Source organism: Caloenas nicobarica, chromosome 12 (genome assembly GCF_036013445.1).
Source record: "Caloenas nicobarica isolate bCalNic1 chromosome 12, bCalNic1.hap1, whole genome shotgun sequence".
Lineage (NCBI taxonomy): Eukaryota > Metazoa > Chordata > Aves > Columbiformes > Columbidae > Caloenas > Caloenas nicobarica.
This window is the reverse complement of record NC_088256.1, coordinates 3659330-3681048: the sequence shown is the minus strand read 5'-3', so window position 1 is coordinate 3681048 and position 21719 is coordinate 3659330. Positions and strand designations below refer to the sequence as shown.

The 21719-nt window shown below is 42.1% G+C and overlaps 1 protein-coding gene across 3 annotated transcripts; it reads left to right on the top strand.

Annotated features, from left to right (window-relative positions):
* The first annotated feature begins 1818 nt into the window (after positions 1–1818).
* On the top strand, positions 1819–20430 carry RLIM (ring finger protein, LIM domain interacting). Of its 3 annotated transcripts, XM_065643350.1 has the most exons (5): positions 1820–2012; positions 4382–4458; positions 11792–11980; positions 12799–12882; positions 13738–20429. In XM_065643350.1, the coding sequence occupies exons 3-5, from the start codon at positions 11812–11814 to the stop codon at positions 15270–15272; spliced, it is 1788 nt and encodes a 595-aa protein (XP_065499422.1). In that variant the 5' UTR covers positions 1820–2012; positions 4382–4458; positions 11792–11811; the 3' UTR covers positions 15273–20429. The 3 variants fall into 3 exon arrangements, with proteins under 3 accessions (XP_065499423.1, XP_065499422.1, XP_065499420.1); XM_065643348.1 differs by lacking the exon at positions 4382–4458 and having other exon boundaries at positions 1823–2012; XM_065643351.1 differs by lacking the exons at positions 4382–4458; positions 12799–12882 and having other exon boundaries at positions 1819–2012; positions 13738–20430.
* Positions 20431–21719: the final 1289 nt, after the last annotated feature.

Sequence of the window (21719 nt, the reverse complement as noted above, 5' to 3'; positions counted from 1 at the left end):
ATTTTAGTTCATTAAAACCACAAAAGTCCTTTGTGACATTAAATCTACCCTCTCCGATTTTTCTTTTTTTTTTTTTAAGTTTTACTCACATTGAGCACTCAAACCATACGTTAGGTCATGGTTTGACCCTACAGTAAAACCACCTGCAATGCAGGATCTATATTGCAGTAATGATGCAAAGGACTGATCTGATTTAAACTCGCTCTCCCAACTCCAATTTGCTTTTAAAAACATAACAGTTAGCTTTTCACAAGCAAGTTTTATGCTGGATTAGGTATCACCTCTCCGTCATTCCAACTACATGCTGTATCAAGTATCATCGGTCCTTCTGCAGCTGGAATAAACTTTTGTGCTTTATGTTCTGGTTAATTTAACCAAAATATAGTTGGGAACCTACATCTGCTCCAGACAAAACTGGGACTGCTTCTGCTCCACATTACTCATTAGTTTGCTATCATGGCCTTCAGCTCCATGAGTTTCTAACCCTCTGCCGTTTCTGGTCCCGTGCTGTAGCAAGTAAAACTGATGAGAAATATGCCCTATACCTGTGCCCTCCATTCTCTCCAGCATGAACACTGTAGCTGCCTTTAAGTTCTCAAGTCTGAAGGAGGAAATTTGAACTGTGAATATCTGAAAACACTTCATTAACATTAAAAACTGGGCTTGTATCTTTCTACCCATTTATGGTTCAACACACTTTAAATGCAACCCACCCTTAGCTTGATGGTAATCTCACTAACATGATAATAAACTGCCAAAAGGTGAAACAAAGGTGTCTTGTTGGCTTTCTGAAACCACATAAGTCCTCAGAAATATGTTTTTTCTCTAAACACAGGATCTTGCTTGAAAATGAAGATGACTTTCTTGGAAATCACCTCTGTTTTCCTTAAAGTCCTTTTCAAGGGAGACTTTTCAGGCAGTACAGTGGGATCTTTCCAAACCCTGAGGGAAACCCCTCCAGCCTCTACACTGACCCTCAGCCCGGCACGAGCCCCAAAACTGAGACAAGTTTCTTCGGTTTTCTCGCCTATTTCTTTCTCAGCCACAGTTTTCTTCCCACTGTGTCTTAAAAACTCCAGATTTCGCGTCTCTGCCGAACGCCGGGTGGGAGCGGGTCTGAGCCCGGCGGTAACAGCTGCGATTTAGTTTCACTGAGTGGGGAAGAACTGCAGAGAAGTTTAACCTAGGAACAGGACTTAGAGAACATGGGGAGCCTGGGGTTCAATTAATTAAGGCTCATATTGGAAAAGAGGTGTGTCTTATGTTTTATACAGCGTACGAGTTGCCTTTAATACACGACACCAGCTTTGGCAACAGCAAAAACCCAGCATGAGGTGAAACGCGGCCACAGTTCAAAGGGGAGCAGAGCGAACGTCCCCCCCAACAGACAGCGCTTCTCGCTGACAATTTTTCCCTCAGCCTTTGGCCACCGCCAGCCTCAAGCGCTGGCACCTCCGCCTGGCACGCCCTGTGAGGTGGCACGAAATGGCCCCCGCACTGACAGGCCTGGCTCCTGCGGGGAGCACCGCAGCCGGGCACCGCTGAGCCCCGGGTCCCTCGGCACCACCGCGGGGCGGCAGGAGGCGGAGGGGCGGCCGGGAAGGCCCCGGCAGCCGCCCGGTCTCCATGACACCCGCCAGCGGCCCTCGGCCTTTGCCCCGCTTCAAAATGGCGGCGCCCCCTCGCGCCGGGGCCGCTCTACCCGCCGGGTCCTCCACACTCCTCTCGTTGGGCCGCGCTCTCACCCGCCCCCGCCGCCTGCCCCGGAGGGGGTGGCGGTGGCGGCGCCTGCGCAGAGGCGCGTGCGCCTACACTTCCGCTTGTCGGCGGCCGCTTCCGGGCCCCCGTTCCTTGGTAACAATGGAGCAGAAAATGGCCGCCTGAGAGGGGAGGGACGGCGACGCTGCGGCTGTTTGGGGACGGACGGAGCGGGGCGAGCCGGGACCGAGTCCCCTGAGGAGCGGAGAGAGCAGCGGACCGAGAGCTGGGGAGGCGGCGGCAGGCGGCGGGCGGTGAGTATCGAGGCCGGAGGCGGACTCTCAAAATGGCCCGGAGAAGGGAGAGGCCCAGGCCCAGGGGAGGCGGCGGCGGCGGCGGCCTCCGCCCGAAGCCGGCGGCGGCTGGGGGCTGCGGGGCAGCTCTGCCCCTGCTCTGGGCCCCCGCCGTGCGGAGTGCGGGATCCCGGGGAGGGCAGGGCGGCTCCTGGCTCCGCGGAGGCCGGGAGGCCGCAGCCGCCCCGCGGCAGAGGCGGAGCGGGTGCCGTGATGGAGCTGCGGGCGGTGATGGCGGGCTGCGGGCGGGCGTGCCCGGGCACTGCGGGGATCCTCGGCCCCCGGATGGGCCGGGCTCTGTCAGTCTGGGGCCTTTTCCCCTTTCTCCCGCCGGAGCGGGGCGAACCTGTTCCTCCATTTGGAGCTGGAGGAGAGTTTGTGCTTCCCCCTCGGGGAGGACTGCCGGGCCCCTCACCCTCCAGGTGTCCGGTTGGGCTAGAGGAGTTGAAACCAGCCCCTTTTTGGAGTAGTGGAGTGTGGGGAATTGTAGCCCTTATCTTGGGCCTCGCCATACAGTTTAGTGTCTGCTTAAGTAATCGCAGCTTTTAAGACTGTGTTTTCAGTCTGTTCTTCACCTGAGTTGTGACAAGAAGCCCCGTTGTGGCAGACAGGGAAGAGGAGCTCTTCACATCTTGCTGTGTCTGTTGCAAGGGTCTTGATCAGCTTGTGACCTGTTAAAACCGGTGATGTTTGCCATTCCTATCCTGTTAGTTTTTCTCTAGTTAATCACGTCATCATTGCTCTGCCACCTTAGTTTCCTGTGCAAGTTCATCCTTCCCTTTTTCATACTGTTTGTTCGACATTTAAGGTTTCTGTTTACTGTGTTTCAAAACCATTGTCAAGTCCAGGTAGATGTATGTATTATTTTATTTTCAGTGATCTGCTTTAACGTAGGAGCAATATCAGGTTGTATATAATAGCATATATAAAATGTAGTTATTAAGGTTTGTTCTGTGTCTTGATTTTAGTGTGTAGTAGAAGGAGCCTGCCAAAAGGTTTCACAGCAAAATATTCAGTTTTTATTTTTTATTTATAATAGTTTTGTTTGTTTCACCATTTTTCAGGAAGGCGGAGTCTATACAGAGAAGCTTGTAAACAAGAATTCAGACTTGGTTGTACCCAACAGTACTGTCACACATATAATTTGTTTTCCCTGTCCATTTTGGCAGTATGGGTTAATTTCAAGTTGAAAATCGTTGTAAAAATGCTAAAGAAGCTCTGACACCAATTTGTCCGTGAATTTTAATTGCAGTGACTTGTCAGGTCTTTTTAAAAAATAAACACTTGGCCGCTTCTTGAGCAGTTAATTATGCTAATTGGGAGTCAGATGCTTAGTTTTGTTGTAGTGGTCAAGTAGCAGTTAAACTACTGTATTCCCTCTCCAGGTCTACCCTTTTGGAATTAAAAGAATTATAGCTTGGAATTACGTCTCACCCATTCCTGAGAAGGGAAAACACACCACACATTATAAAATTAAGGGCTTCTTGTTATGTTAGACCACTAAAGCATAACAGCTCACCAGCAGTTCTGACTATGTAACTGTTTGTCGCTGAAATAACCACACCAGCGTTTTTCAAACAAGTAGTGGTTGTCATCTCTATCATGTTTATTTTCCGTATTACTGAATTCATAGATGTGCCAGAGTATACTGGAAAACAGCATTACAAGTGACTGGTCTCTGCTCTGTGTCTTTTAAAATTAGTATTAGTACTGGTATTTTTAGGGGAATGGATAGTGTGATCCTTAAGTGGAAATGTTTTTAAAACATCTCCATATTGATATGCCTGCCTAGCTTGTTCCTTTATTCTTCTTCCCTATGGGAATGTATCGAAATTAATTCTTTGATCTTAGTAGAATGTTTCTAGTTGCAGTGGAGGTGTTGTACTTGTTGGTTGGTTGGGGTTTTTTTATAGCCATAACATAATGTTATGATTTTCTATACTTGAGTCTAAAGATTGCATTTAAGTTCAAATTAATCTAGCTTAACATGTTACTAGGCTGTTCTAAATTTTTTTGGTAGAGATCTCAGTTTCCATATATTAAAACGCTTGAATTCAAACAAGATTATTGGGTATTTATCCAAGTTTTTGTGACTTAATCTCAGTCTTGATGAAAACTCATCAGCTTTTGAGCTTACAAAAATTAATTTTGAAGGGATAAAACCAAACATGAACATCTCCATCTCCAAAGTATTTTTATGGTGATCTCATTTATCTCAAAACCAATACTTCTAAACAGTGTGGCAGTGTAATAACTCAGAGCCAGGACCTTGGTGTGGCGAGCAGGCATGTCCAGAAGCATCACAGAGACTCTGTTTTGCTTTTGCACAGGTTCCTGGCTGCACTAGAGACCATAGAAGCACACGAGCCTGTGTCTCCTTCCAACTGTTCAGGTTTATATTAATGAGGTACTCGTTAGTAAATTTTGCTGATGTGCTGTGTTCAAGCTTAGCTTTTTACTAAAGGTGGTCTGCAGAGCCGTACTGTCTCATAAAACCATCTAATGATAATTGAGTATATAGGAGAAGTCAGCACACATTTTCTCTTAATTTAGCAACTTGAAAGCATTTTGCGTAGAGCACTCTTAAATTCAATATGTAAGATGTACGTGCACATAGTCTCGTTAATATGCTTGAGCTTGCCTGCCTTGGTATATCATTAGAAATGGAATTCTAGTCTTACAGATATCTATTTACGTTCAGATAAATGTTACTTGATTTTATTCTCCACTTCTATATTTGTTAGGCACTAGACATAAACAACAGAAAATCCATGTAGCAGAATTCCTGCGTGGGTTGTGGTTGTAATGATTGTTACTGTTGTATTGGCCTTTTACTTTCAGTAGTTGCTGTATTAGCAGCAGTTTAGCGTAGACAGTGAGATTCGGTAGTAAATTTAAAGATGTTTTTTTCTTTCTTCATTGAAATTCAGTGAGTTATGATTGACTTAATGCTTTCACTAACCAGAAGTTCTGTTTCTTCAGGGTCATCGTGTAGTTTTGCGGGTACAACTTCCTTGAATATCAATCCTGTTTATACTGCTGTCTTTTCAGTGTTACTTGCGTGCAGCTTTACTTCGTCCTTTGAGCTTCAGAGTGCACTTTCTGCTTGCTGACCCACCAGCAACCTCACTTCTGGGGGGAAAAAAAGCATAATTTCATGGGACTCTAGTGCTGGAAACTTGTTATACCTTGTATACGCTAAGCTTTCTTTTCTGGGATATCTGAATTTGAGGGCAAAAGGCAGTACTATCTTAATTTTCTTTTCAACTTGTATGTAAAAACCATTGGTTTAGGAAGTGCAGATGATAAAATGTGAAGTTCTGGGTTTTGGCTGTTCTTACTGCATTTTGTTTTCAGAGCTCCGTCTTCATTCCACGTGCTCTCGGTATTCTGGACTTGTTAAGTTCTGCTCTTTCATATGGAAGATAACATTGGAAAACTAATGAGTTTTGCTTCTTTCTTAATTAGATCTCTTTGAGTTGGGAATTTATACTATAAGATGGTTACTCTGCCTTAGATACTGTAGGGCTTTTGGAAACTGCAGGAATTCTGTACCCTTCACTTCTCTCTGACTTCTCAGAAGTCAATAGTACATCTAATGATATTTCTCCATCTCAACAGTTGGTTCTGTTGGAATGTTTTCCTTTTTTTTTTTTTTTAATTCCGTTGATTTTTCTGCAGCTGTTCTGCAAAAGTATTAATCTGCTTTCTATTGTTTAAAATCTGTGTTCAGAATGACATCTTGGTTTACAGCCTTTGCTTTGAAATCTGCTGGGATAGTGAAATAGCAGAATTGATGTTTAACACTCCTTGTTAAGCTGGCATATAAACTTTATAGCGGTTTACATGGAATGCTTCATAGAAGACAAATTTTTCTTTCAGCTTTCCAAAAGTCATACATCTTCCATGATATTTTTTGAGACAAAGAGGACATATAGAGTTCTCGGGTGCTTAAAATTTGTGGTAAGTTTAGTAGAAATCTATTAAGAGCATAGATTTGTTGTTCCTCAGTGTCAATAGAAAGCAAGGATAGCAGATAAAAAAAAGAGGAGTATATCCAAAATTCATGAAACAACTTTGAAAACTAGAAAAGTTTGTTACTTGTTACCACTTCTAAGATGTAGATGAGTGATTTGTACTGTTGTTATCAAAGCCTTTGGGGTGATCACAAAAGGAAACACGTGCACCTGGATAAAAAGGAAAAAATACCAAACTTGACATAATGAAGCTCCATGTATAATGCAGAGACCTGTGGCATTTCACTGTTTTATGGTCTTTTTCCTTTAATGACAGGATTCATTGACAGTTCTTGCTTCTGCTTTTGAGCTTGCAGACTTGAATGTTGAAATATTTAAGAAGAAAGTGTAGTTTCTGTTACGTGTTTCTGCTAATTTTGAGTATTGAGAACGTTGGATACTGACTGGCATGGAAACTATTTTTCAACTTTTAATTCTTCTAGGAAAATCTGGTGGTTGGGAGGTGGGGTGGGTCAGATGAATACCGCATGTGAAGCTGATTCTGTTTGTGTGTAAAGAACCTGGGGTAACAGAACTGCCTGTTCTGGCTGCTGTTCCTGTGTCATTTGAGAAATGGAATGGGAGAGACTGTGGCTGGGGCTGGTCCTGCCAAACGGGGTGGTGTGTTGGGGCTGCTCGAGTCAGAGTTCGTGGAAAGCGCTTTGAACAGACAGCTGTGTTATACTGCTGCTGTAGGGCTAAAATGTCTTTGAGGTATGATGAGTCAAAGTAGGGGAGGAAAAAATAGTTAATCTGTAACAACCCAAACCAGAAAATAAGTATTTCTGGCTTCTACTACTGAGTCACTTCTTGTAGTCAAAGGCTTTGATAATTTTTGCAGACTGGAAGTAAGCTAGGTGTTCTACCGGTCAAAGTACCTAATTAAGATGAGGTTATGAATCATAAATGAGAAATTAGCCTTCTGCTGAGCACATCTATGAAACACTTATTCATGTTGCCATCACCTTTTTTGTTTGTACAGAGGTATTAATTATGTTGCTGGGACGTGAGTTAATTCAGGAAATGTTCCTAACATACAGGGCACTACGTTCTCATATAATGTTGAAATACCGGTAACACCTGGGCGGGGGGAATTTTTGAGGAAATTTTTGTTGCACAGCTAGCTCATGAGCATCTGTTGTTTCTGCAGTTTAACTAATTCAGTGCCTTTCTTCTGTTAAAATTTAAGACTTGCCCCATAAATCTAATGAAGATTATTATAACTTTAAGGTATTTATTTTTCTTTTAACGCTGCAAATGAATGATGTCTGAATTTGTCAGATCTACGTTTTACTTAGTTTAATGAGAGTTCTAATGTTTTATGGTTCGTTTTTTTTTTTAATTTAAAAAAATCAGGAATTCAGGCTAAGGTGTCTCTTGGTGTTCAATACAGATAACTAATGTCAGGAGATAGTACACATTTGTGAAGGAGGAAGAGCTAGTGATTTATCACTGTGCCTTATGGTCCATTAGTACTTTTTCTAGGAATAATTCTGTAGTCCATAAGTGCTAAGCAGTAGGGAGATACAGTGTTATTGCTGAAGGTAAATGGACAATGCAAGTGTTTTATCACTGCTAGCTGCTGTCCCACTAGGTTGTTTTTAAGCAGTAGTAAATTCCTGACTGATTAGATTTAGTTTGCACATGACTTGGCAAAAGGGAAAACGTAAAATATATCTTTTGCTGTAAAAACGATAGCTTTGTGTTATTGGGGGAATACCTAGTACTCTTAAATTGTTCCTATCCAAAGAAGCATAATATTACTTCCTCTTGAATAAAACAATATAACAAACAGTACATTTTGTGGGCTTACAGTTTTTGCTCCTGCGGTCTCTAGCAGCAGTGGAGAGACAGCTCATCACTTGTGCTCTGAAATCTCTGAGCTTGTTGAAGCATAACTGCAGGGAAGATATTTCACTGACTTGTGGAAGGATGGGAACACCAATTAAGAATTCACTGTAGTTATTGTGTCTGGATATTCAGCTGCTGAAGAATTTTTTTTTTTTTTTAAAAGGAGAAAGTGGTTTATTCTGCCTCTTATTCTGTTATTTTGTGCAACCTTCAGGTGATCCCCCCCTGCCCCGTTTTCCCATAAAGATATTTTAATTGCTGGATATCTCAGCTGAAGTTGGTGTTAATCAAGAGATCTGAACTTCCTGCTCTTAGATGTGCCCTTCCCCACCCTTTGTCAACTCAGTGCTGGCAAGGGAGGACACTAAAGAAGGGAATTCTGAATCTTTTAACGGAGTCGAAGTGTACTTGTTTATAAGGGAGTCAAATGTTGGTTGTTTTTGTTGTAACTGAATAGTAGACCTCTTGGTTTTCTCTCATTAGGTTTCTCTGTGTTTCCGTAGTCAGCTTCCTTAAACCAGTCTTAATTTGAGGAACAGGTTTGCGAATTATTTCTACAACACTCTACCGTGCTGAAATAGGAGTGAGGTGACATAGTAGCTACCATGGGAATCCTATTGTATGGCCAGATGGGACCTATGGAGTCGTGCTGAGGCAGTCGTAGTCTAAATATTCTAGTAAGTTCAGCCTGGTAATGTGTAGTGCTCTGCAGTGGTGTGGGAGGTGAAGCTTAAAATGGACAATGTGGACAATGAGCTGAGTGGACAGTGAAGAGACAAAAGTAACAGGAGCCTTGGAGCAGAAATCCTGTTTTCCATATACTAGTTATGATATCAGAGCTCTAGTTTGAAGAGTATCGTCCCACTTTCTGTCAACCATAAGGCAGGGAGAATGTGTTGATGTGCATTTATGCATTTCTTTGCCATCTGTATTTCCATCAGTGTAAACATCCCATGTAGATAGATAGCATTTCTAGGACATTTAAGCTGCACAGCCTGAAATTGGGGTACAACAGGCTAGTGTAATCTGTTACGGTAGCTTGCGATAGGAAAATACAGCGAGTTTGTCACTGGTAGAAATAGGCCTAATGTCGGCTAAAATCTTAATGCAAGATCCCACCTCTGAGGCTTTCTTCTTAGCACTAACATCCCTTTGGTTTTGACCAGTAACTGACGTTATGGTTTAGGAGGGAAGATATGAGATGATGGAGGAGAAAAGAGGAGCAAACCTGGAAATAAGACTGACTTGACTTATTCTGAGCATTTCCTAAAGGATCACCTCTCCAAGTGTATATCAGTCTATTGGCAAAGAAGAGGTTATTTGGGTTTTTCCCCCCACTTCACTTGTTTTGACTCTCCCTTTTTCCTTGACCAAGAATGATGCCCCTTCATCTTCTGAAATGGAATGGGCAAATGTCTTTGAATCAAATAGGTATTATATAGTTAAGGTGCCTGCAAGCACTGGCATTTGCAGTTAAAAGGAAAATTTCAAAGTATAAGCAGTAAACAAGTGTCATGCTCTGTATGCATAGTGCGGTTTTCTTTTTTAAAAGCTGTTGTAGAATTAGTCTAATGCTTACAAATATGTTAATATTACCATTATGAAGACATTCTATGTGTTTTAAAGTCAGTAAATACCAAGGTGTCAGGTGTTTTTGGGGAAAATATTTTACAAAACTTTATGCTGCACCTGTCCCTTAGCATCTTATTATAATCCCTTATTTTCTTAATCTTACTGTCAAGTTTGTTTCATTGTTGTCCTAAAAAATGGAATGTTGGTTGGAGTTTTGATGTGTATCCCCAGAGAACTCATGTATCTTTCAAGGTTTTATTTTGGATGCAAGTCTCTTGTTCTACTTGAGGCTTTATTCAGATGTTTCTTTTAAAAACAGCTGTCTTTATATTCTAGAGAAGATACCAGAAATATATCTTTAAGTGAAGTTACTTGGAGTCGTCATTCTGCTACAGAAAGCTTGTTAAAAGTTGTTTGAGTTTCAAACAACGCTATGTTCTCATTAGAAATATGTCTGACATTTGAAGGACATACAGATTTCATAACTGAGCCCGGTCCGAGTTAAACGTATCTGCTGAAACCCTTGCACAACTCTCACTGTGAATGGGTTTGTTTATTGCTGTATTTGACAACATGTCACATGCAAGTCTTCAGACAGGCCATGCAGTCTTTGGATTGCACCAGAGATTTAGCAATGCAGAGAAAGCTGATAGGCTTCCATTAGAAATGGTAGTAACCCTGGCGATTGCTGCTGCTTACTGATGAAAAGGTGGAAAATAGGCCTAATTTCTTTGGTAACATGGCAGAAATTCACAGAGCCAAATAATACCAGTAGCCTTGCATGCTGTATTACTGAGCGGCAACAAGTAATTTGTGTTTTAATGTGACTAACTTAAAAACAGATTCTGCTGCGTCAGAATTCAAGACAAAGAGGGCTGGAGTAGCTATTTTTTCATCTGCAAGTCTGCAATAATGGGATGTCCTATCCTGTGGAATTTTCTACTGTTATACACTGAGGTTGTCAGTGCACTTTAATTTTCACAATAGCAGCTGAACTAAACTACCTCCAGAGATCACACAATGCTGCTTTTCTGTGGGGACGCACTAATGTAAACTGTGGGCAGTCTTGACTTGACAGCTGTGCTGACAAACCAAAAAAAGATGTTTTTTGCACTAGACAGATGTCTAAGTGTTGGAAACTTTCCAGTGAGAAGCAGAAAAGCTTTATTCTTCCAGCATTTTCATGTCACATGAAGTATGGTTTAAATGAAAGGAATGTTTTTTGATGGGGAATATTATTGCAGAGCTTTTTAGCATGCAGAGGATTAGCTTGCTAATCACCTCTCTGAGTAAATTCTACCAGTTGTACAGGAAAATTCTTGATGGCAAGGCATAGTGATTAAGGAAACTAGGTATTATTTTAACTTCATTTGATATATTTGCATGACACAACTAGTTCCAGAACGTCTCCCACATTTGCATATATTTTGTTATAATATTTATATAGACATGGCATTCGTGGATTTTTTTTTTTTTGAGAGAGAGACATCGTCAAGGATATCATGCAAATGAAAAACAATATGAGAAGATTGTACTAAAAAATACACAAGATGTAAGACTGTGTTTTATAGCAGAAGTTATACCTGGTATACACTGTGGAGTTTTGTCCTGGAAATTACAGTCCTCAACATCAGTAATTCAGTAAATGCTGAAATTTGCAAACAAATTCTTCTCTTGACATAAAACTACAAATTTGATTTTCCAAACCTCCTTTTTTTTTGTGGAAACTAATAGTATGGTTGTCATCTTGTTTTTTTTCTTTACTCACACACAGTATCCGTGGCATCTTCTGGTTTATATGTTTTAATTCTATGTAACAGGGCAGAAAGAAGTGAAGGACACTTAATCCCACGCTCGTTTAGAGTTAGAGAGCGTCATCAAGGCTGGTTTGCTTTTCTGCCTTGTACCTCACTGTTGTGTGGCACTGCAAGGCATGCTGTGTGCAAGTGTTAGGAATGTTGTACGCTAAAAAGCAGGTAGTCATGGACACGTCAACAATATAAAGATGGATGAAGGGTTATGGCTGATAGTATTCCACGTGTTCGTACTTGCCGCTTTGTTGAGTATTTGATAATAGGTATAGATTCTGTTTGTACTTCTTAGAGGTTCATGCTTTGAGAATTATTTCATTTGTGATCCCTGTGGTTATGCAGCTTATCTTAACTGAAGCTTCATTAGCAAACTTACTACCCTTCGCCAAATTTAAGGATAACAGTGAAGAATGTCGTACAGGTTAAACATGCCTGCATTTTGTGCCATGTTTCACTATGCTGGATGAAGTGTTTGTTTTCTTCCTTTTAGGTACTCTTCCACTCGTCAAGATGGAAAGCTCAGATTCTAGTGATAAAGGAAATATTGATCAATCAGAAGCACAACGTCAGAGTCAACTAGATCGGTTAGATCGAGAGGAAGCTTTCTATCAGTTTGTAAACAACCTGAGTGAAGAGGAATACAGGCTTATGAGAGATAACAATTTGCTAGGAACACCAGGTAGGTAATGCTTGGGCATGTACCAGCTTACTCGAATTGCTTGTAGGCAATTTGTGTCATTTTCTGTTCTCCGGAAGCTGTTTCCCCCATATAGTTTGTGTGCTGCAGTTGTGCTCAATGCTCGAAGTAGCTTCTTGCTCATTTGTGCGTACTCAAATTTGAGCAGTCCCCTGACTAGTAGAGAGGTAACTAGGATGATGTGCACCCAGAGTTGACCCAGTTTCAGTTATGGGTCCTTAGACACTTTCGATTGAAAAGTAAACCTCCCTTAAGCACCTGTGTGAAAATTTTGTGCTGATGAGGTTAAGGGTTTGTAACTAGAATAAATAGTCTGGTGCAAGATTCTGCATGGGCGTTTTTATATCAGTTTTCAATTGACTTAATACTTTAAATTGACTCTTTGTAGGGTGATACCTAATTCAAATCAGTTCTAATTTAAGACATGACTCCAACTAATTTAAACCTTTTTCATGCTTGCGAAGGGGTTACCTTAAATATTTCACTCTGAACAGCTATTTAATTGGTATAGGATGATGAAAATTGCTGATAAGCTGTAGAGGTTATAGAACCAGAAAGCATATCTGTCTTGAATAGGTTGAAACTGTTGGCATCTTTCAGCTTCAGTAAAACTTACTTGGGACAGTGTTGCTGAAGTGTCCGAACTTCCCCTTAGCAACCTGTTTGACAGTCTCTTTATGGCAGGATTTAATTAGTAAATAAGACAAGCAGTGGCTTGTACCTTCTCTAGACGCTTTTAATAATGCTTGCCATACAAGTGATTTGGAAATATTTTTGGAAAATTTTGCTTATTTTCTAAGGTGAAATTACTGAAGAAGAGTTGCTGAGAAGGCTACACCAAGTTAAAGAAGGTCCGCCACAGCAAAACAGTGATGAGAATAGAGGTATATACAGTATTTGTGAAAACTCTTAACTTTAGCACCCCATACGGACCTTAAGTTGAGTGCAGGAGTGGAACAAGTTAAGCCTAGGCAGGTGCAAGGTGAGCTTTGTTTCAAAACTAAGCAAACGTTATGTCTGATATCTGCTGCAGAGGTCAGTTTGGGACAGATTTCACTCATAACAAATCTGTTACTTGCGTCAAGATAAAGTCAAATTTAGGGTGATATGTGGTGGGGGTTTTTTGTTTGTTTGTTTGTTTGTTTTTTATTTAAGGTGCCTTTCTGCCTGCTCCCTTCTGGGATGCTTTTTGGAATCCCTCTTTTTTTATTCACCATTCTTCCCTTTCAAAGATGCTGTATTGCTTTTGTTATCACCCTTCTATAGAGATCAGTGGAGGATGCTTGGAGCTTGCCACTGGGGTTCGTTCTTTAGTGAGGTAAATTTGCTACAAAGGTGTTCCTCAAGTGAAGGGTCAGGACAAACTTAGTTCTCTATTTAGCAGTCAATAGATCGCTTAATTGTTTGGAAAGGAAAACACAGATTATTGATGTGTTATGACACCTGAAGTGTGGCTTTCCATTTACTTATGATAAACAGTATGCATTATTTTGATGACTTGTTTGCTACATGACGGCTGCAGTCTGTCTGTACATATTAGAAAAACGTCCACTCCCACTCCCTTAAAAGAGCTCTGGTAGATAAGAATTGTGATGCTACATGTGAAACCACAATAGTGCTTGGTAGGATTAAGCACTTCTAAATTGTCACTTGTTAAACTAAGCAATTATGTTCTTGGAAAAGATCACTCCAAAATTAGCTCAGTACTCTAATTTTGGTAGTTCCCTGTCGTTTTGCAGGTGCAGAGTCCGCAGAAGATGTTTCAAATGGAGATTCTATAATAGACTGGCTTAATTCAGTCCGACAGACTGGAAATACAACACGAAGCGGGCAACGAGGAAACCAGTCTTGGAGAGCGGTGAGCAGGACTAACCCAAATAGTGGTGACTTCAGATTCAGTTTGGAAATAAATGTCAACCGTAATAATGGGAACACAAATCCAGAAACTGAGAATGAGCCATCTGTAGAGCCTTCCGGTGGGGAGGATTTGGAAAACAGCCAAAGTGACTCTGAAATTCCAAGGTCTGAATCACCATCTGTAAGGCAGCCTGGATCAGAAAGGAGCACTTCAGAGGAGCTGACAACTGAGGAAGCTTCCCCTCCTAGAGGGCAGAGGAGAGCGAGAAGCAGGAGTCCAGAACAGCGGAGAACACGGGCTAGAACTGATAGAAGTAGGTCACCTATTAATCCAGTGAGTGAGACTCCTCGCAGGTCTCATCACAATACATCATCTCAAACGCTTGACCACTCCTCAGTGAATGAAGCTGAGGGAAGCTCTAGAACTAGGCAGCACGTGACATTAAGGCAGCACACAGTGGGAACTGAGGTGCCAAGTGAAAACGCAGTTCTGTTTTCAGCCCCTGAAACAAGACCTGTTCCTCAAGCGGCAGGTTCTTCAGAAACCAATGGCACCAGTGAGACCGCAACCCCTGGGCAGAGGCCTCCTACCATAGTACTTGATCTTCAGGTGAGAAGAGTTCGGCCAGGAGAATATCGGCAAAGAGACAGCATAGCCAACAGAACACGGTCCAGGTCCCAGACACCCAACAACACCGTCACATATGAAAGTGAACGGGGAGGGTTTAGGCGCACATTTTCACGTTCAGAACGGGCTGGAGTGAGAACTTACGTCAGTACGATTAGGATTCCGATCCGTAGGATCTTAAACACAGGCTTGAGCGAGACTACATCAGTTGCTATTCAGACTATGCTCAGGCAGATAATGACAGGCTTTGGAGAGCTGAGTTACTTTATGTATAGCGATAGTGATGCAGATCCGAGTGGCCCAACTCCAAATCAGAACATGGATGCTTCTGAGCCCCAGAATGGAGGTGGTGGTACTTCAAGCAATGAAAGTACAGATGCTAGCTCAGGGGAGGTGTACGAAGGTGGTAATGACAGTGGTTCAACATCTGGTGCCAGACGGGAAGGTCGGAATACGAGGGGATCAGTCACATTTGAAGAAAGTGGTTCTCTGCCATTCCTTAGCCTAGCACAATTTTTCCTACTAAACGAAGATGACGATGACCAACCAAGAGGACTCACCAAAGAACAAATTGACAACCTAGCGATGAGGAATTTTGGTGAGAGCGATGCTCTGAAAACCTGTAGTGTGTGTATCACAGAGTACACAGAAGGCAACAAGCTCCGTAAATTGCCTTGTTCACATGAGTATCATGTCCACTGCATTGATCGCTGGTTATCAGAAAATTCTACTTGTCCCATTTGTCGCAGAGCAGTCTTAGCTTCTGGTAACAGAGAGAGTGTTGTCTAAATGCGATCGGAATTTTGGCCAAGCAGCTAGTGTGATAGTGATGGGCAAAGAAGTCACTTCCTTTATGGCCACTTTTTGAGTGGTGCCTCAATGTATAGTAATGACTTGGAGTGAATCTTCCATCATGAAAGCATTTTCTCTGCATTCAAGCTTTTAAAATTGGAAAATTTCTTTAATTAGAGTTTTCAAGTTCTAGTCAGTTCGGGTGTTAAGTTTCACTTGTCCAAAGACATCTACCCGCTTAAAATTTTTTTTTTTTCTTTGTGAAGGGTATTAAGTTCTTTCCCTCACCCAGCCCCTGCCATCACAGTCTAATAAACATTTTGTCCTCAAGATTGTGCTTATGAGGAGTTCTTCGAGAAGTCATCCTGGCTAAATGTACATGAGTCATAGAGGAATTTTTGCAAGAAATCCAAGTATCTGGAAAAATAATCTGAACTTAATTGCACACTTGAACATACTTTTAATTTTCATACTGGGTTAATATTGGACATGGCTGTGTAAATAACACTAATGTTAGCCCTTTCCCCATCACTATGGCACGCTGTAGGATGAGCTGTTAGCTTAATTGGGATATTTATCTTGTTGTGGAAATATAAGAATTGCCTATGCTTGTTGAAATAAAAAAAAAATCTGTTTTAAAATTGTAAAGCTTTTTTGTAGAAGCTCAGTACTTTTCCAATGCACTGTTGTACTAACGCATTAAGAATTAAAATTGTACCATGCTTAGAAATCAAGAATGCTTTTCATACAAAACCCACCACACAGAGTGCAAATACGAGAGAGCTGCTTTTGTAACTGTGTACCTGTCAAGAGCAGTGCATATCTGTACTATTTATGTGAACAGCTACTGTAATATAAAAACAGTTGAATTAGACGTCTGAATTGCATTAAAAAAGAAAACAAAAAAAATCAGAAATGAAATGTTATAATTGCAGTGTTTTGGCTCAGTAATGCCACCAAAAAAGGTGATAAAAATTAGAAACTGCTCTAATGGCTGGTTATTTCTTGGTATGGTTGCTAATATGTAATAATACAAACCAGTATGTACCGATTCATTCAGTGAAGTTTATGCCCAATTTTTCTATCGAATTTTACTTTTGATTTTTGGGGCAACTCTGTGTAACTATTCAGCAGACTAGTATTGACAGGTTTTGGTGGGGCTTTTTTTTTTTTTTTTCTTCCCCACCAGCTTTAACTATATGAGTAACCTCTGGACCTGTTGAGTGAACATGCTGCTATGGCCAGTGTTAGTAGCCTGTGGCTCAAGTGCCACTGAACATTAACTTAAGTATTAACTGGAAAACAGATTATTAGAGTATTAGGTTAAATTTTAAAATTGCAATTGATTATGGGAGCACACTTGAAATGTAGCAAATTCTAAGAATGACATACAAAAAACCCAACAAACTCTTTATGCTTGTATTGCACAGATTGAGTTGGATTTACTTCTAAAATTATGTGTGTGACATATCAAAATCAAGAATCAGAGAATGTACCTTGACTCATCAGTGTCAGGGGCAAACATCCTTCACCCTCAATGACCAATTCTTTGGTTCTTGGGGTTTTTTTTTGGTGTTTTGGTGGGTTTTTTGGTGGGTTTTTTTGGGTTTTTTTTCCCCTTAGCTTATGTGTGCAACAAGGACAGCAATATTTGTTTTGGCTCCAGGGCAGCAGTTATGAAGGGATATGAACTGCTCTTGCTGGCTAGGTGGGAAATCTGGCTTGTTCCTCAGATGACAAAACCAAAGCTGGCCTGTCTCTTTTTTCCTAATTAAAACACATTTTTTGGTGTTTTATAGTGGTGGTTGCATAAGCTCTAGTCTCTACTCTTGAGCCCTTTTTAACATCTCATCAGCTAGTTAAGGATTCCACAATGTCCCAAAATTCCAGATTTTTTTCTACGTGTGCATTTTGTGGTGTTTGGTTCAGTGGGAAGCCCTGACTGGCTTTTGAGCTCACTTTCCTCCTGGTGGGACACACCGTCGTGGCCAAGGGAATACGTGTATTCTTTTTCAACAGAAGAGTAAATAAGCTCATGTTTTTTGCGGTTTTTTCCCTCTGACACACATCACCCTAAAATTGGAAGATACCTCTTAATTTCAGGTGCTGGAATCTCTGCCAAAATTTCCTCAACAAAATAACAGTGCTGAGTTTCTTCCAGTCACATTAGCACGGCAAATACATGCTATCAATTGCAGTTTCCAGTAGCTTTACTGACTTACTGGAGCATAGAACTAGAAGGAAAAAAAACCCTTTCTACGTTAATACTGTTAGGCTTTGAAAGTCTTACATCTCTGAGGACTAACGCTGGCGACCAGCGAGAAAGGAGCCCACTAGTGCTAATTAACGTGAAGCACGGCTGCAATAGGTGTCATTCAGCATCGCTTTCTTTTGAATGTTCCGAGTTTCCAGTAACTGTTCACGGTGGAATCAACTTTACGGTTTTGTTATAGCTTAATAATGGCATGCCTTAACATTATATCTTTCTGTAACAAGAGCAACTAATAAAATGTTGGAGGTTTCCCAAATGGTACCAAGAACAAATAATTTAACCTGAGTTCAGGAGACCTTAAATGTTCTCCATGTTTTATTGATACACACCTTTTCCAACACTGAGCGTACGGAAGGTGCTGGGGGTTCATTGCCTGACGTCTGGAGGAGTTGGCTGCTATGAAATTGCTGATACAGCAAAGACCTGTTCAAGTGGCTGAGTCATCTGTCAGCCTCTGGTTATTCAGTTTCTATTCTTTTACAGTTAGATTGGGATTAGGAAAAGCCAATATTAACACTTCAGTTGCTAACAAAGAACGAAAGACACTCTAACAAGGTTCACAATTAGCCCAATTTACAGTTTGTGAATCATTTTGGTATTGGGCACTTGTGCGCACTTACACTTTTCTTAGCGCTACGGGAGGGATGCATCCGCTCAACTTGTGCTTGTAGCCAGATGGGAGGACGATGCTGGCTGGTTTTGTCGCTGCCACAGGCTGGTTGTACAGAAATGAGTCCGAGGAGGCAGCGGGACCCTGTGCTCAGCTGCCTGGGTCACAGTGCCACCTCCTGGGAGCCTCAGTGTCCCCACAGCCGGGACAGCGCTGGCCTCTGTGCTGTGAGCAGATGCTCTCTGGGGCATTGAAGGTTGTTACTTGCTTTTCTTTTTGAAGGAGGTTCCCTGTTCTTGCCTGCCTCAGTAGTTATCGTGTAGGATTTTTTCAAACCACAAACCACCCAGGCTCCTGCTGTGAATATCTGGTGCGTGAGCTCAGTTCCTTTCTGACAGGACAGACCTGTATCCACCTCCGTGCACAGCAATTAAAGCAGTCGCAAGGCCAAAACCTAGAAGAACACACAGTATTTTTTATTTAAGGAGTGTATTTGATAGTTTAACTCAGATTATGAATGGATACAGAGTTGAGGGTGCTGACTTCATGTTTTTTTAATTGAGGCTTTATCCATTAAAAGACTGTGACGAGTTATTCCTGGGGTTTGTTAGATTTCCCTTTCACGTGCACTTTTTTATTTCTTTGAACAAGTTGGGTTTTTTGCTAAGACCTTCAAGGCAGTTAATTGACTTGTTTTAAGAATTATTTGATTAGTGTAGGTACTGCATGCGTAGAAATTACTCATTAAAAGTTTCAAGACGTTTTGTAGGAAGTATTGATGTGCAGGCACAGCAGCTGCACTGACATGATACACCCCCATTTTGAAGGAGCCATAATTGTCCATTGTGTCAACTCGCAGACGAACGCAGTTTCCCACCAAAGTTGCCACAATGGACCATAATGACTGTCGCTCCCGTCTCCTGTCACTTGTCTGCATTATGCAAATGCACGGAGTCCAAGGGACCGTTTCCCTGGTGTTTATATCTTGAATTGGTGCCTACACAAAGAGGAGCTTCCCAGTGGTCTCATAGTAACGAGGTGAAGATGTGACAAGAACCGCGGTGAAGGCTGACTGTCGGGCTCTGACTTTAAGCAGCGCGGTGAGGGCCTTTCTGAATTTCCCGGTGTGATCCTCAGCGTCATGCCGCAATACAAAGCTTTGTCTTGTTGGCTTAAGCCGCAGCCTCCTCTTTAGTTTGGAATCCTTTTCATTAACATGTCCGTGTCTTGGTTTTCTCAAACTCGCTCCTACCGCAGGAGCTTGCCTTGCTTCGTTCAGGGTATGGAAGCAAGTGCCGGAGCTGATGAGGTGGCCGGTCGCTGTGGAAATGTCTGTCTGCTCCCAGCAGGAGGTGCTTTGGATCAGGGTTGGCTTGGAGCCGTGTATGGGGAATTTATAACAAATTAAGGAATGTTTCCAACCTTTACATACACCAGGCTTTTTGTTTGTTTATCCTTGACTAGGGAGGGAAGAAGGAGGAGGGTGAAGAGACAGAATCAACAGTAACTTACCCAAAGTACATATAGGTTGTGTTGTGTTAAGAAAGAAGTTTGCATCTGTTATACCAGGGCTTCCCAACTTCGTTTTGATATGCGATATCTCCTTTTTTTTGTTTCCTTCTTTTTCTTATGGGGAAACATACCGTTGAATTTGTTTTGATTGATTTCTTTGGTTTTGTTCCCTTAAGCTAAAATAATTGAGACCCCTTCCTGAATGTCTGCTAGTAAGGCTGTTGGTTGGGAAGCCCTGAATTCAACTGAGAATGTATCCGATTTTTGTTGTTGTTGGGGTTTTGTTTGTTTGGTTGGTTTGTTTTGGTTTGGTTTTTTTGGTTTTTTTTTTACAGTACTTTACACCTGTCTACTGGACTGGTTTAATACCAAATGGTACTCTGAGGTCATTGGGTGACAGTTTGACCAGATTTGATCAATAGCTAGCATTTAGGAGGCATTTGTTCCCTATGTAAGATGTCATAATGCAAATTTAAATAGACTCAATAAAATGCATGAAGTGTTCGTTTTGTGCTTGATCATCACTCCTTGGGTTTATTCTTACAGAGGGAATGCACTGGAGTAAAAATGATGGTGGATGTGGCAGGAATTTATTTCCTCCATACACCTTTTTCTATAAGGCTGGGCAGAAAGGAAAGAGCTGGCATGGTACAGAGTTCTCGGAAGAATTTATTGCTCCTTAGTATGTAAAACCGAAGAAATAAATCTATGTCCTAGACTTCTGTAAATCTGTCAGTGGATAATGTGGGATACTGAAGCAGCGTCTGCAAGTTCTTTCAAGTGGTAGCTGTGAATTTTCTAGGTGCCCGTCAGTACCAGGGCCTGGTGGTCGGGGCTGGCAGGGCTGAGTCTCTCTAGAAATACACTTTGCAGAATTCAGTGGCTTTCACGGGAAGCTCCCACGTGTGGCTAAAAGCTTCTTCCTAAAATCAGTAGCTGATGTACGTGCAAATGCTTGCTTGAGTGGGAAGCTCTCTGTATTACCGGCACTTCCCACACCTCAGCTCCATTCCTCGAGCTGCCTGGAGGGGTGTGCTGAAATGGAAGCAAAAGCAGGGGTAGGAAGGTGATGTGTGGCTCGAAAACAAGCAGTGCCCCATGTTTTGGGTGCCTCAGCAGCAGGTCAATGCTTGGCAGCCCTGTGAGTGATGCTCTTGCTCGGCGAGGAGGAAAGTCGTGGAATTCTTCAGGGATGCGTTGAGTCGGGATTGTGCTCCGGCTTCACTCTCTGTGGGCTCTTGGATAAGAGCAGGTTTTTTGCCCCCATTCCCACAAGCTGCTTGTCGAGCTCCATGTCCTGTCTTGCTCTGCAGGTGTGCAGTGCAATCTGAAATTGAGTCTTTAACATACGTGTTAACTTCTACTTTGGTGACTTAATTCGCAAAGTAGTTCCCACACTTTGGTACCAGGAGCTCTTTGCCGGCTTGCCAACTCTAGCCCCACGTCTCCCCGTAGGAAGCCCTTCGGTTTGAGCAGCCCTGTATTTGTTCCTTCAAAGCTGTCGATCAGCCCCCAAATTGCTTAAGGAGTCTAAACCAACCTTGGAGCACGTGTGTGGCTGACTTCATCCCTGTGTTTGTTTTCTTTAATATATTTGAGGTCTTTGTTCTGGCCTGTAAAACTTTATACAACCTTGTTCCTCCCTCTCGGTGCTTAAACCCTGTAACCTCTTGCACTGTCCTACTCCTCCCCTCAGGGTATGTTTCTGTGGCAGATCCAGACCTTCACAGGGGAATGTGTTTGGCTGCTTTGCTAAAAGAAAGGTTGTTTTTGATGAACCCGTCCATCCCAGAGCGATGGGGGTGCAGGAATAACCACGTATTGAGGGGCTTCTTCTCTCCAAAAGGGCTCTGCTGACCGCTCCGTGGTGGGATTGAGTGTTTGGGAACTGAGAGGCAGGAAGAAAAGCACAGGCTGCTCCTGCTTGCTTGACCTCCCGGCTCTTCTAAGTGTGGTTGAACCTGTTTCGGGGCTTTTAATATGGTGAATCTAAACTCAGCTCTTAAATTAAAGTTGTATAGGGAAAACTAAACCCACTTTTTAGTCTTAA

What these genes read in the sequence shown, in the direction of transcription:
- RLIM (XM_065643350.1), top strand. Translation starts at nt 11,812, where the DNA reads ATGGAAAGCTCAGATTCTAGTGATAAAGGAAATATTGATCAATCAGAA. An exon ending in CAATTTGCTAGGAACACCAG is followed by an intron (nt 11,981 to 12,798) that starts GTAGGTAATGCT and finishes TTATTTTCTAAG; the next exon opens with GTGAAATTACTGAAGAAGAG. An exon ending in AAACAGTGATGAGAATAGAG is followed by an intron (nt 12,883 to 13,737) that starts GTATATACAGTA and finishes GTCGTTTTGCAG; the next exon opens with GTGCAGAGTCCGCAGAAGAT.